Genomic DNA, 14,377 nt, shown 5'->3' with positions numbered 1-14,377 from the left:
ATCAGGATGAGGACAAATAACATCTTGTACATGTTGCTGGCTGCAACAAGCCAGGCAACAACAGAGCATTTCCCATCGCGCCGCTCTCTGAATGCAACCCACTCCAGCGACGCGACTCCCAGGCGATACATCGTCGAGTTGAAGTCGCGCACGCACAGCACCCGAGTCGCAGACAAGGTCGCAGGGATCGAGGGGCTACGCATTGTCCATACTTTCGACTCGGATATTTTTCCAGCCGTCAGCGTGGAGTGCGACCATGGCTGCAACGCCGACAGTCTGACAACAGCTCTCGATGCCGACGAGGATGAATCCGCAATCGCCTCCGTATTCAAGTCCACACGGATGCAGCTGCTGCCAACTCTCAGGGGGGCGTCTTACAGCGATGACGCCGCAGCTTCAAACTACTCTGTGCATGGATCCACAGGTGTAGAGAAACTGCACGAGGCTGGGATTCTCGGCGAGGGTGCCACGGTTGCGATAGTTGATAGCGGCGTTCAATACACCCATCCGGCTGTAAGTCCAAGAGATCACGCACTTGATGTTCTGTCACTTAACATTATCCATTGAAGCTTGGTGGCGGCATCGGCCCTAATTACACTGTCATTGGAGGATATGATCTCGTGGGAGAATGTGTGTTTCTCATTGAAGTATTGGAGGAGTTCATGCTGAGACAAACCCATTTTTGACAGACTGGCCTGATGTGCCGCCTCAACCAGATGGTGATCCCATGGATCACTTCGGTCACGGCACTCACGTTGCCGGTATTATTGCCGGAAAAAGTGACCAGTACGTTTCCATATTCTGCGTCGCCGTGTGGAACGCTGCTGATTCATTCATAAGATTTGTTGGGGTCGCACCCAATGCCAAGATCCTATCTTTCAAGGTCTTCGGCTCGACTGGTTATTCCGACGAAGAGACGGTTATTGAGGGCTTCTTGAAAGCCTTTGAATCTGGAGTGAGTCTGGACCCGCTTCAAGTGCAATAGGACGGTTCTCTTGAAGTGTGTTATTTGATCACTGATTCGATGCTGATGAGAACAGGCCGATATTATCACAGCTAGCCTTGGCGAGAAAAGTGGGTTTACTTCCAATGCTTTGGCTATGGTTGCGTCGAGGATGGTGGACCAAGGTGTTGTGGTTACGATCGCTGCCGGAAACGATGGACAGGATGGTGCTTTTGACATGAGCAATGGTGCGTCGGGCGAGCATGTCTTAACGATTGCCGCATCAGATCCGGGCGAATTTCCTGCCAGACAATTCAACGCAGATTTCGTCTTGGACGGTACCTCAAACGCGACAAAGCTGGCCTACTCCCCTGCCTCGAGCCTCTTCCCAAGTACTGTTGTGGGCTGGCCAATTATACCGATCACTCTGAATGCTACAGTAGCCGACGATGCTTGCTCACCTTTGCCAACCGATACGGCCAACATGACAGGGTCTGTTGTGTTGGTGAGATACGGAGGGTGCACGCTGTACACGAAGCACACCAACATTGCCAAGTTTTCACCACAGTACATTCTCTTCTATGAAGATGATGGGCCTTACCAAAACCCAATCACCGGGGTTTCTACGGGTATCACGGCAGTTATTGAGGCACGAGCTGGCGAGGCCATTGTGAAAACAATCCTTGCTGGTGGTAACGTGACTGCCTCGTTTGACGCCGATACGTCCCACTATGTCGGGTTATACAATGCGGGAGGTGGACGGCCTGCCGCTTACACCTCGTGGGGCGGTACCTACGACCTTGCACTCAAGCCAGACGTTTCTGCACCGGGCACAAAGATACTCAGCACATACCCAACAGACCAGTACCAGGTGCTAAGCGGAACGAGTATGGCGACTCCTTACATTGCGGGCGTTGCGGCTCTCTGGGTTGGCAAATTTGGGGGCCGAGCTCAGCATGCAAATGATCCTGCCTGGGCTCAGGGTTTGCATGCCCGTATCATGTCTACAGCCCGTGCTGTCCCATGGGCCGACTGGGCGACTACCGAGACCGATTATGGATTCTGGGCGCCTACAACTCAGGTGGGCGCCGGGTTTGTAGATGCCAGCAAGCTTTTCAACTACACCACAGAGTTGAGCTTTGATGGCCGGAAGTTTGAGCTGAATGACACAACTAACTTTGTCGGGCTGCATTCAGTGGACGTTACAAATAAAGGAGATCGGCCAGTGACATACAGATTCTCTTTACAGGCCGCGGGAGGTTATGAACCATGGAGACCGCTTCCTCCCAACACGACGATGTACGCCGTTCCGGGTCTCAAGTTGTACAACCAAATCGATCCTCTACAAATTGAACCTGGTGTGGTACTGCCCGAGGATCTGACTATTGGTGCTGGGGAAAAGCAGACAGCTGAGTAAGGAAGTTGTATAGTACCGTGGAAGATCAATGACCTGCTGACACTGATTCAAGGTTTACGTTTACCGTACCAGATGGGGTCAACGCGTCGAATATGCCTGTCTACAGCGGAAAGATCCTGATAAGCGGAGACAATGGAGAAGAACTCGGGATCCCTTACTTCGGTAAGTCATGCTGCGCGCAACCGACGGTTCAACTAACAGAAGATAGGCGTCGCGTCTAGCTTGAGAGAAACAATAACCAACGTCTTTGACTTTGGAAAAAATTATCCCTATCTGACGTCGGGAGTCAGAGACGTGATGATTTCATCCAAATCAAAGTAGGCTATCAACCCAGTTTTTGGATAGAGACGAGGCTAAACAACTCCAGTTTCACATTTAACCTTTCGATGTCGTCGCAAGACTTTCCCAAATTAAATACTATGCTGGTATGGGGCTCCGAAGAGCTACGATGGGATGTACGTTGCAAGCAGGGCTTAAAACCCCGTCCAACCGAGCGAAACATGACTAAATGCAAAATTAGATTTTCGACGGAGACTACACTGAAGCTGATTGGGTTTATCCACCTGTCATCGGCCAGAACGGCTACGTTGGATCTGCCACGGCCTGGAACGGAACCGATGCGTCCAGTTGGTTCAACCCTGATATCAATAACGAGGACGATATTTTCTCTTTCCCGCTCTATGACAAGCCTCGAGATGATTGGGGTAGATTCTTCTGGCTGGGCAGATATGCCAATGGATCCCAAATCCAACCAGGGTCATACAAGTAAGTAACGTCAGCTATTTTCTGGCAAGGTTGACATTCGTTTTCTGACTGGTTGTACATAGATTTCGTATTGCAGCTTTGAGACCCTTCGGCGTCCCCACCATAGCCGAAGATTGGGATATATGGGCGACACCAGACATAGCTTTCTTGGCGTAGACTATAATATCTGGTGCAGGTGTAGGAAAGGTTCTTTAAAACCTCGTAATTAGCTGTGGTATCTGAAAAGTATGACAACATAACAAGGCTTAGTCGTCTTAATAAGTAGGCTTGAATCCCAACTCTATTCTCTTCGTCATACATGATTTCATTCGTAACTCTGCGGGAAAAAGGATTTCAGAATTATTCGGTCAAATGTTCACCAGTGTTACCACCAAAGCTGTCGCTTAATCTTACAATCTTCCTTCCCTCGACGCCCGCACTGCAAGACAAGATTTCGGTTCTCTAGATAAACTCTTACCCGTATCACATCTACACGTGCCGATACAGGAAGCTCGTTACCTTCCCTCCTCCTCTCCTCTATCTCTACTATTTGCCCCGCTACCAGAGCCGCTGCCGCGCTCTCCCATACCCCCTCCCGCCTGTTTGGAGTATCGCTCATCAAAGCAAGTGCTCGATATCTGATCTGGGGAACTCGGCATTTCAGAGCCACATAGTACAGCACGGGTACTATGCCGCTTTCCAGAGAGAAATGAGAGACTTTGGCCTGATAGCGCTGGCATTGCTCAGTGCTCAGGCTTTGATAGGCAAGTGGTAGCAAAAGATCCTCCGCCTCGTTCACGATGTGACGAAAGTCGTCCTCAAAATCATCAAACATCATCTCGTCATCCTGCAGACAGGTAGATATCATGACTCTGGCTGCTTTATAATATAACATCAAAGATGAAGTAGCAGCGCGGCGTTTTCCCCGGTCGCCTCCGATGTACTCTTGGGTCTTGACAGTATTGAGATAGCCCGTGAGCGCAGCGTACCACTCATCAAGCCGCATTGCAAAGTCGGCCCGTCGTTTGTTTCGAGATCTGTTGGACTTTACATTTGTCTTCAAGTGACCCCGTGTGGGTAAGAAGAATATCTGCCACAATAGTGAATGTATAGCATCCCGAGCAAGAGTAAGACTCTCGAAACGATGGCCCCTTTCACCGAGATCAGCCGTGCAACTGATCAAGGAGGAGTGATTCTTCGAACATGTTGGCTGCACGTCGCTGAACAAGGTTGCTTGCATTGCCAGGCGGCTGAACATAGGTGCCAACGTTCTGCGCACAAGATACCCCTTTGGCGATGAAGGTGAAGTACCGCGGATCCCGCTTTCCTGACTCTGCCACTTAGCGATTATCGTTATTCCGCCCTGTATATGCGTCTGTGCAGCATTATAGAAACCCCGGAGGATTTCGAAGCCGGCACACAGAAGGCAGCATAATAGTGTAACCTCGAGGTTGTCGAAGCCTTTGCTGAAAATATGCGACTGGAGGAGCCCGATGGCTTTGGTGTAGTGCTTTGCAGCTCGGTCATATTGCTGTCTTTGTGGAAGATCTATACCAGTTTCTCTGGCGGCGGAGGATTGGACAATGGTTTTGGGCAAAGAAGAATGTTTATCTCGAAAATGCTCGTGGAGAGTCGCAAGGGCAATGAGCGCATGGCATACGCAGTCCTCTTGCTGGCTAATCTGGAGCACAAGAGTAGTCCAGAATTCATCTTGGAAGCATCCTGAGAACTGTTCCGCAGTCTCAAATTGAAAGTACTGCAGTGCACGCTGGGCTGATGGTTCCATGTTCTTGCTCAGAGCGAGTAGAGCTGTGCCCGTGTGATGAATCAAAGGAAGTACAGATCTGACTGGGCGGTCTAGTGAGTTTGATGGTCCATTTGGTATCCGCGAAGAGCTATATCCGTCACAATGACGCCCGGTTCTGACGCATTCGTTGCAGCTAGGGCGGGTTTCATCACAACGAACATGTCGAGCCCTGTAGAGTCGTGTTAGCCGGCACGGGGTTGAAAAACTTGCGACAACGCAAGTGATTCGACGGACCTGCAGATACCGCAACCTGCAGCGGATCGCGCATGCTTCTTCCGTCTTCTAGCTGTCTCTGTCATGGCCTTGGGCGTAGAGGAGCGGACAACCTCGAGGTCTGTTGAAGAACACTAGTCGCTGGATACTCAGGAAATTACATCCCCAGTACGTTCCAAAGACCAGTACCGAAGTGTTCAAAGGAGAAAGGTTTCTGTCGGCCAACAATGGGTTCATAGGTTGTAGCCGTTGTCAGGCATAACTTACGGGTCCATATTGCAAGAATACGAATCATGGCTGCGCCACTGAACGACTCTTGGCGCGGACTGATCGGAAGGAAATGGTGGTCTTTGATTGGGTGCTCCGTGTAGCAACCAATGGGATTGATTTCTCGCCGGGGAATTTCGATTTCTATCCTAGAGTGGGATTCTCGGCTCTTGGCGGTTAAGGCTCAGCTTATACTCGACTCCTACTGGCTCGCTCGTTTATTGGTGGACCTAAATGCTCAATCCTGAGAAGCATGTCAACATGGCGTATCGTTGCAAGAGTTTATATAATATGGTACATCACAAGGAAATATGAACGGAAGCCCTCTGCAGTCAATCATCCTGCCATTTCATCTGTATCCTGAGCAACTCCTTTAGACATCGCTACCCTTAAGCACACTACTTCTATGTCTGAACTCTACAATCTGGGAGGTAGCGTCTTTTTTCTGGCTCTATACAGTGCTCTTCTCCTCCCCCAAGTCTACTGTGGCATTCGATACAAAACCTGGGGCTTTCTCTTCGGCATGGCTTCGGGTCTCATCCTCGAGATCCTCGCGTTCGTCGCGCGAATTCAATTGCATTTTCGGCAGAAGAAATTCTTGCAGTACGTACTTACGTGAATTGCCAATGTTGGTCAGGCTTTAGACATGCCTGACACCACAGACACCAATGCCGTGATATTCTCTATGGGCAATGAAGTAGCTGACATTTGATCTCTCTCTCTCTCTCTTCTAAGATACATTGTTACGATCACTATAGGTCCAGCTTTCTTCAGCGCCGCCATCTATCTCTGCTTGGCCCGCGTCATCGCCGTGTATGGTGGTCACATCTCCCGTCTGAAGCCACGAACGTATACCATCACTTTCATGATGTGCGATGCCATAGCTCTAGTTTTGCAGGCTTCTGGTGGGGCTCTGGTCGGCGGCGACAGTTCGAGTTCGTTTGAAAAGGGGCTTTCTATACTCCGGGCCGGTCTGGCCTTCCACGTTGCAGGTATGGTTATCTTTGTGGCGCTGGCATCTGACTATGCGTGGTCGGCCTACAGGAGGCGCGAACATTGGACACCTAAGTTTTCGTGTCTACAAGAGTCAAGGAAATTTCACTACTTTCTTATTGGTATGTACCACCCCAATCATATATTATTAGCTACTCATTTCTTAGTGAGAAGTACACCGCCTATCCCCTGGATGCTTTCCGGAAAGGAAACTGACACTTTATTTGCGAGCAGGGCTGATTGTAGCTACTCTCTGCATTTTCATCCGAACCTGTTATCGACTCGCTGAGCTAAGCATGGGTCTCGACAGTGATCTCGCGAATGATGAAAACGCCTTCATGGTGCTGGAGGGTGGGATGGTGGCAGCTGCTGTCATCGCGATTACTATCCTACATCCAGGTGTCGCTTTCGAGAGGTTTTGGCCGGAGGCAGATTTTCAGCTTGCCAATGTCTTCCGTGGCAACGCGCACAGCAAGAAAGATGGTAGAGGTGGGCGGGGCAGCGGACTGGCTGAATCCCCGTCTAGGCGTGAACATCACAGGCTTCCATCCTCTCTATAGGTTGTGTCAAGTGGCAGGACTTCCGTGATAGATAATAGCCGTGTTATGGGTGGAATCGTAGCCATCGGAAGCGATTTTTAGGAATGCATTCGGGGGCAGACCAAATTTTGACACCTCGCGAGACTCTACACACTTGAGAAATCCAACCGTATCTTTCCAAGACGGCGCCCCACTCCTCGAACACATTGACATCTAAAGACAACAATCAACGCAGGACTTGTTTGCTGCTGCTGGGATTGTTAAGTACCGCATCACGGATATCCGACATTTAACCGAATTTTCCTGAGAGTGATGCCCCACGCCTTCCCTACTCCAAGCACATTGAGATCAAGACAACAATCAACATCACGGCTTCAACTGCGGCTAGCACAATACTTTCATCTTCGGGGCTGCTACACAATCCAGCATCATGAACAATCAACCGACATATATAAAATCAAACCCTCCGGCTGCGTTCTGACTTTCGACTCTCATCATTATCTTTTCCAGCCCAAAGCAGATCGTCTAGTCCAAGCCCTTCAACAGCACAAACCCACCACTTCAATCAGTCGCACATCCAATTTGAAGACATTCTTCCAAATTTTAACCTCAACTTTATGTATGGCCTCACTTTCAGATCTTGCAAGCGCCACAACACTTAACACGGATTGTCATCCCTCACCACAACACCTCTGCCCGCGACGTTGGCCAACTATTGGCCTCTCAACCTGGCGCAAAAGGTATGCTACGATTATTCTAATTATATCCGCGTAGAGACTGACTTTTGCAGTACGTCTTAGTTTCGTCCCCTACCACTGAACGACGTTTCTGCGTTTTTTGCGCGGGCGTGGAAGTCCGATTTGGTAAGTATAGCTACCCCGCATTATACTCTTTCTGGGTTTTTATACCCCGCCTTTTAAAGCTATTTCAAAGCTAGAGCTATGCAACACTATACCCCGCACTTGCCTTGAGTGTTTCCAAGTTTGCAACATGTTATTCGGATTATAAGCGGCTTTTAAGTGAATAGCATTACTATAAGCTACCCCGCATTATACCATTATACACCTCAATCTTGTCTCACATTACCTTCATTTATGATACCCCACGATGTTTTAAAGCCACCTTATTAATAATTCTTATAGCGCTACTTTCACGATGTCGACCCCTGAATCATCTTCATTCATAGAGACGGCAGCCGGCGCCATTACCGGTGCAACCGAGCAAGTAAACGCCGGCTCCAGCACTGACAATGATTCTCATTCCCACACTTCTATCGGACACCAGACCAACTTCGTCGACGATAATAATCCTCATACCAACTCAGTCGACGGTACCACTTCTCACGCCAACTCAGCCGATAACAACAGTTCTCATTCCAACTCAAACATTGGCGATACCGTCGATTTAGTCGCCAAAAATAATGCTAGCAATGACGGCAGTCTCACACCTATCAGCAATGACGGCGTTGTTTTCATGCCGTACTCGGAAGCACAGAACCCAGATTCGGTAAAGAGCTGCGAGCGAGAAGAGTTCATAGAGTGTCTCGAAGACGGAGATTTGGCCGTGGAGCATTTCGTAAAGATCAACAGCGCTCACTTCCACCGATATGCCGATGATACAACTAAGGTTGCGCCAGAGTCGTGAGATTTCACTTTTCCTCAATTTTGTCCCATCGGCGGCTAACAGCTCTATAGCACTCTACTCACTATCCGTGCTGATGGTGGCGAGTTCTTCATTCACCGTGCCATTACCAAGAAGTCCCACATGTTGAACAGTGCCTTCGCTCACCGAATGAAAGAAGGGCTTTCTGGCATCATCGAGTTCGAAGGTGACTACAAGGTCTGGATGATCGTGCTGCTGGCGATGTACGGTGCCAAGCAGCTGCCACTTGGCTTCATCAAGCACAACGCAGCCGTCTACGTTGTCAAAGCCCTAGAAAAAGCGGACTATGTCCTTGCCGAAGAGAGCGCCAAGGAGAACGTGGCATCCATGCTCACTGCCCGGCTGGCCACTTTCAAGACCTGGAAAGATCACCCACTAGATGACTTGGAGTACACCGTCCATGAGGACAGAGTGGCTGAGATCAGTGAGGCATTCGTGGCGTACAGGGACTGCGTCGCGACCTACAAACCCTTTGACCTATTCGGCTTTGGCATCCTTGTCCACACCTACTGCCCCAACCAGATCTACCAACACTTTGAGGACCTTTGGGACGATGCTCTGTTCCGCTACATCTCCCGCGCCGGCAAGACGGGTCCGGGCGGCCCGCACCCCTCTGCGTCGGCCCTCAAGTTGTTCATGGCGTTCTAAGCCAAACTTCGAGCTGAATGAGAAGAGGGTTTGGCTTGAATAAGCACACTATTTCGATAGGAGGACCTACCCATGTACTACATCACGACGACAGCGACGACTTTGCAGAAATTAGCACTTGCTTAATTGTATCAACGACTTACAGAGGGCATCTTGCAGCCATTGGAATTTGAGAACTACCGTCGATAACGAAGAGGGCTTTGTAAAAGAGCCAGGCAATAGCACACGTAAATACAGATAATTTTGCCAATTGTGTTCACTATCTATATATTGCATCCCCTCGAATACCAAGTGAGGACATTCGTCTAGGCTACATCGCCTGGTAATTAATCATTGTAGATAGCAGGGATTATATTACCAAGTCCTGCTGGAATGCGGACATTGTGTCGCGTGTGTGCCGTGGAACTCGGCCGTGTCCGAGCGATGTGGGGCTCTTTGTTTGTTTCAAACCGTCAGTTGGTTCTTCCTGGGAGTGGTCAGAATCCATGTGACCACATGACTGACGGGATATCTGAGACTTCATTCGTACGCCGAGTGACATACCGGCTTAGTCCGGGCTGTGTGATGTTCAGTTTAGAGTTGGAAACTTGGGGACCCTGAACTGCTTGTCTACTACAGAAGCTCACGCTTGCAGCTACAACATCGGTGGCAAGAGTGTCGGTGGGTTGGGGAAAACGTGGAGGGATGCGAGCATTGGCGACATTTTATGTGCTGGGACATGGTTGACCATGGGAGCAGATACTGACCTCCCAATGCTGATATCAAATATCCGCAAGGATTTCGTGTAGAGAAAGTGATTCAAGCTCGTCTACATCATACAACATAGGTCTATGTGTGAGTATATAGCAGATTGTACCCACGCATTTTCACAAAGACAACATGCGACTGCTATGTTAAGCAGAGACTGACCAAGGTGTTCAACTAGAGCGCACGAGTGAAGTCGGTGCTTGAGTATCATGCATGACACCAATATACCTTGGAAGAGAAGATCTGCGTAGTGCGTGCATCTGGGTAAAATGAAACCGCGACTGGCAGTCTGGTGGTGACAGATGGATACCACACAGAGGTGGAGGAACTGAGGATCTAACACTTGCCACCGTGCCCGCGCAGTTCTCAATACATATGTGGGACCCTTAAGTCTCACACGGTTGCAGCATAAAATGAATGGGACAGATATACGGTTTGGTATTTTCTTATTTTTTCCAATCAAGAAAGATGTGATCATGCGAGGAGCAAATCTGCGTTGCATTATTTCCCACTTTCATGATCAAACATCCAACACCAGTTGTCCGTAGATAGACCACATAGCGTGACAGGCCGTGCCGGCTCCCTTCGACTCGAATGGGCGGCTATGAATAATGCCATGCTCACTCGGCGTTATCATCCAATTTCCCTACCTGGCCTTTGTATCAAGCACGGCTCTCTGATGATCAGCAACGGCCGGAGCCAACACTGGCTCCGAGCCGGGCCACCGAGCTTTCATCAGCGCGAAACCTTGGAGTGCTGCATGTGCCAGGATGCCACTGCTTTTCTACTTCCCACACGCCTCCGTTCTGGCGACCGGCCCCCTATTCCGTGCCCAGACGCCAGAGCCCATCTCCAAGGTAATGGGCGTCCTCGATGACGGGTCCCTTGCCCTTCTCCTTGACCAGCTTCGTGCCCTCGACGAGGAAACCGACGGCGCAGGCCTCCGTCTTGCCCTCGGCCCTCACCACCACGGGCTCGCCCTTCTCCAGCTCCCGGGTCCACCTGTCGTCCTCATCCAGACCCTCGGGCTCGCCTCCCTTGCCGCTCGGCAGACGGCCGCCCGGGCTGGTCAGGCCGGGGGCCATGAGGGTGGCGCCGCTCAGCACGAAGCGGATGGCGCCGCGGTCGATGCGTATGCTGGGGAAACCGGCGGGGAAGCGGTGGACGAGCTTGAGGTGCGGCAGGAGGGTGTTGGTGTCGACCTGGAAGAAGAGGGGCTCGCCGTCGAGCACGTAGAGGGTGGCACGGTCGGGCAGCTTCATGGCCTCGAGGGAGCCCTTCTTGGGTAGGATCTCATCGATGTAGGGGGCCAGGAGCGGGTAGGTGGTCAGGAGGGACTGGCGTAGCGAGCGCTGGACGGAGGACTTGAGCTTGGACTTGGGGGCGCCCTGGAGACTGGGCGGAGGTTAGGAACCGCAGAGCTGGCCTGGGGCGCGAGGGACAGTGACTGACTCTTTTTTGAACATGTTGGGCGGCTTGGGAGAGGCAGGTCCCTGAAAAGGTCCCTGGGAAGTACTGAGTGTCCCGTCGCTGAGATGGATGGGCTGCCGAGCTGTTGTCGCGGGGGGAGGGAGGACCAAGGTTGTCTGTCCTTGCGGCTCGAGGTCGGCGGGCGGTGGTGTTCTGAGTGGAAAGTTTGGAGGGGCAATCGAGACAGACACCACCAGACCAGCAATGCCCCGCAGTTGGCTATCGGGGGGACGACCCAATTGGAAGTTGGACGAGTGACGAACGAGGGGCAGCACCTGGGAGTCAACCAAGGACCTAGGTTCGTGACTAGTGCCACATGCAGGACCTGCTGTGAGCGGTTCGCTCGTGTGGGATTAGTGCCAGCTTGCACTGCGCTTCTGGCGCGGGGCCATGCCGATGATACACACGATCGCAACAGACAGACAGACAGACAGGCACCTGACAGAGCAGGAGAAGAGTGAGGAGGAGCGAGCTTGCTGCTCTGCAATAAACGACGAGAATGCCATCCATACAAGGACATCGTCCATGCATCAGGCGGGGCGGGCACGGGGGAAACATCCCGCAGGCACGGCGCAGATTGTACAAGCACACAGGATGGGCGGTATAAGGTATAGTAGTAGACATGACATTGAATCGAGTTCTGAGTTCAAGTCTCGACATCAAAACGTGTAACAAGGCATGGTGTCATTTCTCATTGCTCATCTGCGTGGAAAACCTAGTAACACAAACGTGCGGGCTTGCTTGCCGGAGAACCAGCGGCCTCTCCTCGAGGCCATCCTCCATCATAAACTCATCGCCCATCGCCCATCGCCCATCGCCCATCGCCCAGAGACTGTGCGCCCGAGGCCAGCTCAGCTTAGCCGTGCTGGACGTGGCTGACGGTGCCGTCCTCTTTCACGTGGACGTTGAGCCGGTCCGGCACAAAGTCCTTGGTCACCATCTGGCCGGGCTGGATGACGCGGCACCGCTCCGGAAGGTCCTTCTTGCAGAAGCTCTGAACAAAAACACGTCAGCCTCCTCACCCACAATCCCCAGTACACACATCCCACGCGCGACGCCTAGCGATGCGTGATGGGCGAGGTTTCCAGAACTTACCGTCTCGGTGTGCGACTCGTCCGACAGCGTCTTGCCAACCAGCTTGTTGGTCCACTCCTCGGTCTTGTCACCGGAGTTGCTGTTGATGCCAGGAACGACGAGAGGCATCTTGGGCTAGCTAGTATTGCAGATAGATGTAGCTGCTTGGAGATGGGGTTCTGATAAAAAAATGGCTGTCTTGTCGTCTATGTGTCGAGGTTATGAAGGCTGGGTTGAGAGGTGCAAGTCAAGCTCGAGCTTCTCTATCTGTCTTATACGTTGACGCGGAGGCACGCAGCAACCGATGACGTATGCCGGCCGGCTGGCCACACAGGTTTTATGGAAAAGTCACGAGCAGTTGGAGGCACCAGAAAGTCGCCCATCGACGCGCTTACCGGCGGCGATGACTGGCGGCCTCATGCAGACGCCATTCTGCTTCGACATGGAATCTGGCCAGCTCTCTCTGTTGAGCTCTACCCAGGTACATGCCGCACGACGACTTGCCATCACTTTTGGCAGAAGCCCCTGGTAACACCCGACTGTGGGCAGGGCACCAGGCGTTGCGCGCGCCAGGCGACTTGGGGGGCAATCCCCTGCAAGCTGCGCGTAACGACAGCTGATGAACACAACCAAATCCAAGCCATGGCTATGAGTTAACTTATGGGCAACACCGGATATATTACCACAGTTCAGGGTCTATGAACGGCAATCACATCGAAAGCACAGATCACGTGCCCGGAACCCATTCCGACCATGAACGGCGCGAGGAAAAAAAGGGGCCCTGCAGGAGGGAACCACTGCACTTGCCTTCCATGTCCGACGACGCCGATCCCACTATGCTTACGCAGTACGGGGAGCACCTAAGCTTCAATACGAGCGCTCTCGAGGGAACTTGCACACACACACTGTATCTGCTTGGATAGACGACTGATGTTCGGCCAGCGGTTGAGGCAGGAATCCCGGCGGGTAGCTGAACACCAGCAAATGCTCCGAACAAAGGCACCGGAACACTCAGTCAATCTTGGCACAAAGGGTCTCCGACGATCATGCGCAAGCACCTGGGAACGAGCAACGAACAACGTTGACCCAGCTAGTAAGTCCCTAAGTTCCTGCATATGTTCGACCATAGCTCTGGTCCTGAGTCATCCTCTTCAGAATCCAGGACCGGCTAGAAGTCAAAATCCTATCACAGCGGGCAGCTCCGGCACAAGAAAACGAAGCCATCATCAACCTGACAGCGGGCTCAGCCCACGTCGCGGGCGTCTGGGGACTAACTTACGGTATGTATGTACGTGCGATTTGCTCAGCCACGATGTTCCTGGCGGTCGGTCGCAATGGATCAGTCGCATCCATGGATCCCCACAAACCGAGATGGCCTAAGCCCCCCTTAAACGTCGGCCAGGTCCACTTGGCAAGACAGGGACCAATGTATCTACGTATGTACAGCAGACGCGTCCTCTCGAAGAGAGAAAATCAGAGACGGCATAGGCGGCGATGGATACCGTTCCGTTGTGAGTGCAGGTCTACGACACGGCCCCTGGGAGGGTGGACGGTGTAGGCTCTTGCACGCGAATGAGAACGTGTACAGACAGGCTGCCATCATGGGGCACTGGCAGTCCGAGACACAACAAGAGGACACTGACGCTGACGAACCACAGCTAAAGGGCAGGCTGGCTGAGGCTTGACAGGTTGGCAGTCTCAGTGCAGTGCCTATTTCGGGGTTTTGGTGCTGGGCGGGTCGCCCTGCAATCCCTCATCCACAGACGCCATCCCATATCCAGGCAAGCCCGGAGCCGCCGTCTAGGGTGGCCGGACCGGGGGGGGGACGGGGGCCTTACACCAGTGAGATGGCA

The 14,377-nt window shown here is 52.0% G+C and overlaps 6 protein-coding genes across 6 annotated transcripts; 3 read left to right on the top strand and 3 right to left on the bottom strand.

The window, feature by feature from the left end:
• Positions 1-6: 6 nt before the first annotated feature.
• JN550_011487 (uncharacterized protein) lies at positions 7-3,281 on the top strand (the record flags this gene model as incomplete). Its single annotated transcript, XM_049309857.1, has 9 exons — positions 7-513; positions 570-630; positions 690-955; positions 1,041-2,356; positions 2,413-2,522; positions 2,569-2,677; positions 2,728-2,815; positions 2,881-3,125; positions 3,188-3,281. 9 exons carry the CDS (start codon positions 7-9, stop codon positions 3,279-3,281), a joined length of 2,796 nt encoding a protein of 931 aa, XP_049166594.1.
• Positions 3,282-3,489: 208 nt separating this feature from the next.
• JN550_011486 (uncharacterized protein) lies at positions 3,490-5,419 on the bottom strand (the record flags this gene model as incomplete). The annotated part of the gene is made up of 3 exons (XM_049309856.1): positions 3,490-5,080; positions 5,146-5,245; positions 5,392-5,419. 3 exons carry the CDS (start codon positions 5,417-5,419, stop codon positions 3,490-3,492), a joined length of 1,719 nt encoding a protein of 572 aa, XP_049166593.1.
• A 495-nt stretch (positions 5,420-5,914) lies between these two features.
• JN550_011485 (uncharacterized protein) lies at positions 5,915-6,944 on the top strand (the record flags this gene model as incomplete). The annotated part of the gene is made up of 4 exons (XM_049309855.1): positions 5,915-5,994; positions 6,054-6,064; positions 6,150-6,506; positions 6,619-6,944. The coding sequence occupies 4 exons, from the start codon at positions 5,915-5,917 to the stop codon at positions 6,942-6,944; spliced, it is 774 nt and encodes a 257-aa protein (XP_049166592.1).
• A 1,134-nt stretch (positions 6,945-8,078) lies between these two features.
• JN550_011484 (uncharacterized protein) lies at positions 8,079-9,233 on the top strand (the record flags this gene model as incomplete). Its single annotated transcript, XM_049309854.1, has 2 exons — positions 8,079-8,563; positions 8,618-9,233. 2 exons carry the CDS (start codon positions 8,079-8,081, stop codon positions 9,231-9,233), a joined length of 1,101 nt encoding a protein of 366 aa, XP_049166591.1.
• Positions 9,234-10,801: 1,568 nt separating this feature from the next.
• On the bottom strand, positions 10,802-11,446 carry JN550_011483 (uncharacterized protein; the record flags this gene model as incomplete). The annotated part of the gene is made up of 2 exons (XM_049309853.1): positions 10,802-11,375; positions 11,433-11,446. The coding sequence occupies 2 exons, from the start codon at positions 11,444-11,446 to the stop codon at positions 10,802-10,804; spliced, it is 588 nt and encodes a 195-aa protein (XP_049166590.1).
• Positions 11,447-12,306: 860 nt separating this feature from the next.
• Positions 12,307-12,653, bottom strand: JN550_011482 (uncharacterized protein; the record flags this gene model as incomplete). The annotated part of the gene is made up of 2 exons (XM_049309852.1): positions 12,307-12,444; positions 12,546-12,653. 2 exons carry the CDS (start codon positions 12,651-12,653, stop codon positions 12,307-12,309), a joined length of 246 nt encoding a protein of 81 aa, XP_049166589.1.
• Between the last annotated feature and the right edge of the window lie 1,724 nt (positions 12,654-14,377).

Source organism: Neoarthrinium moseri (genome assembly GCF_022829205.1).
Source record: "Neoarthrinium moseri strain CBS 164.80 chromosome Unknown scaffold68_Wmoseri_CBS_16480, whole genome shotgun sequence".
Taxonomy (NCBI): domain Eukaryota; kingdom Fungi; phylum Ascomycota; class Sordariomycetes; order Amphisphaeriales; family Apiosporaceae; genus Neoarthrinium; species Neoarthrinium moseri.
The sequence above is the reverse complement of the archived record's forward strand: the minus strand, read 5'-3'. Positions and strand labels throughout refer to the sequence as shown.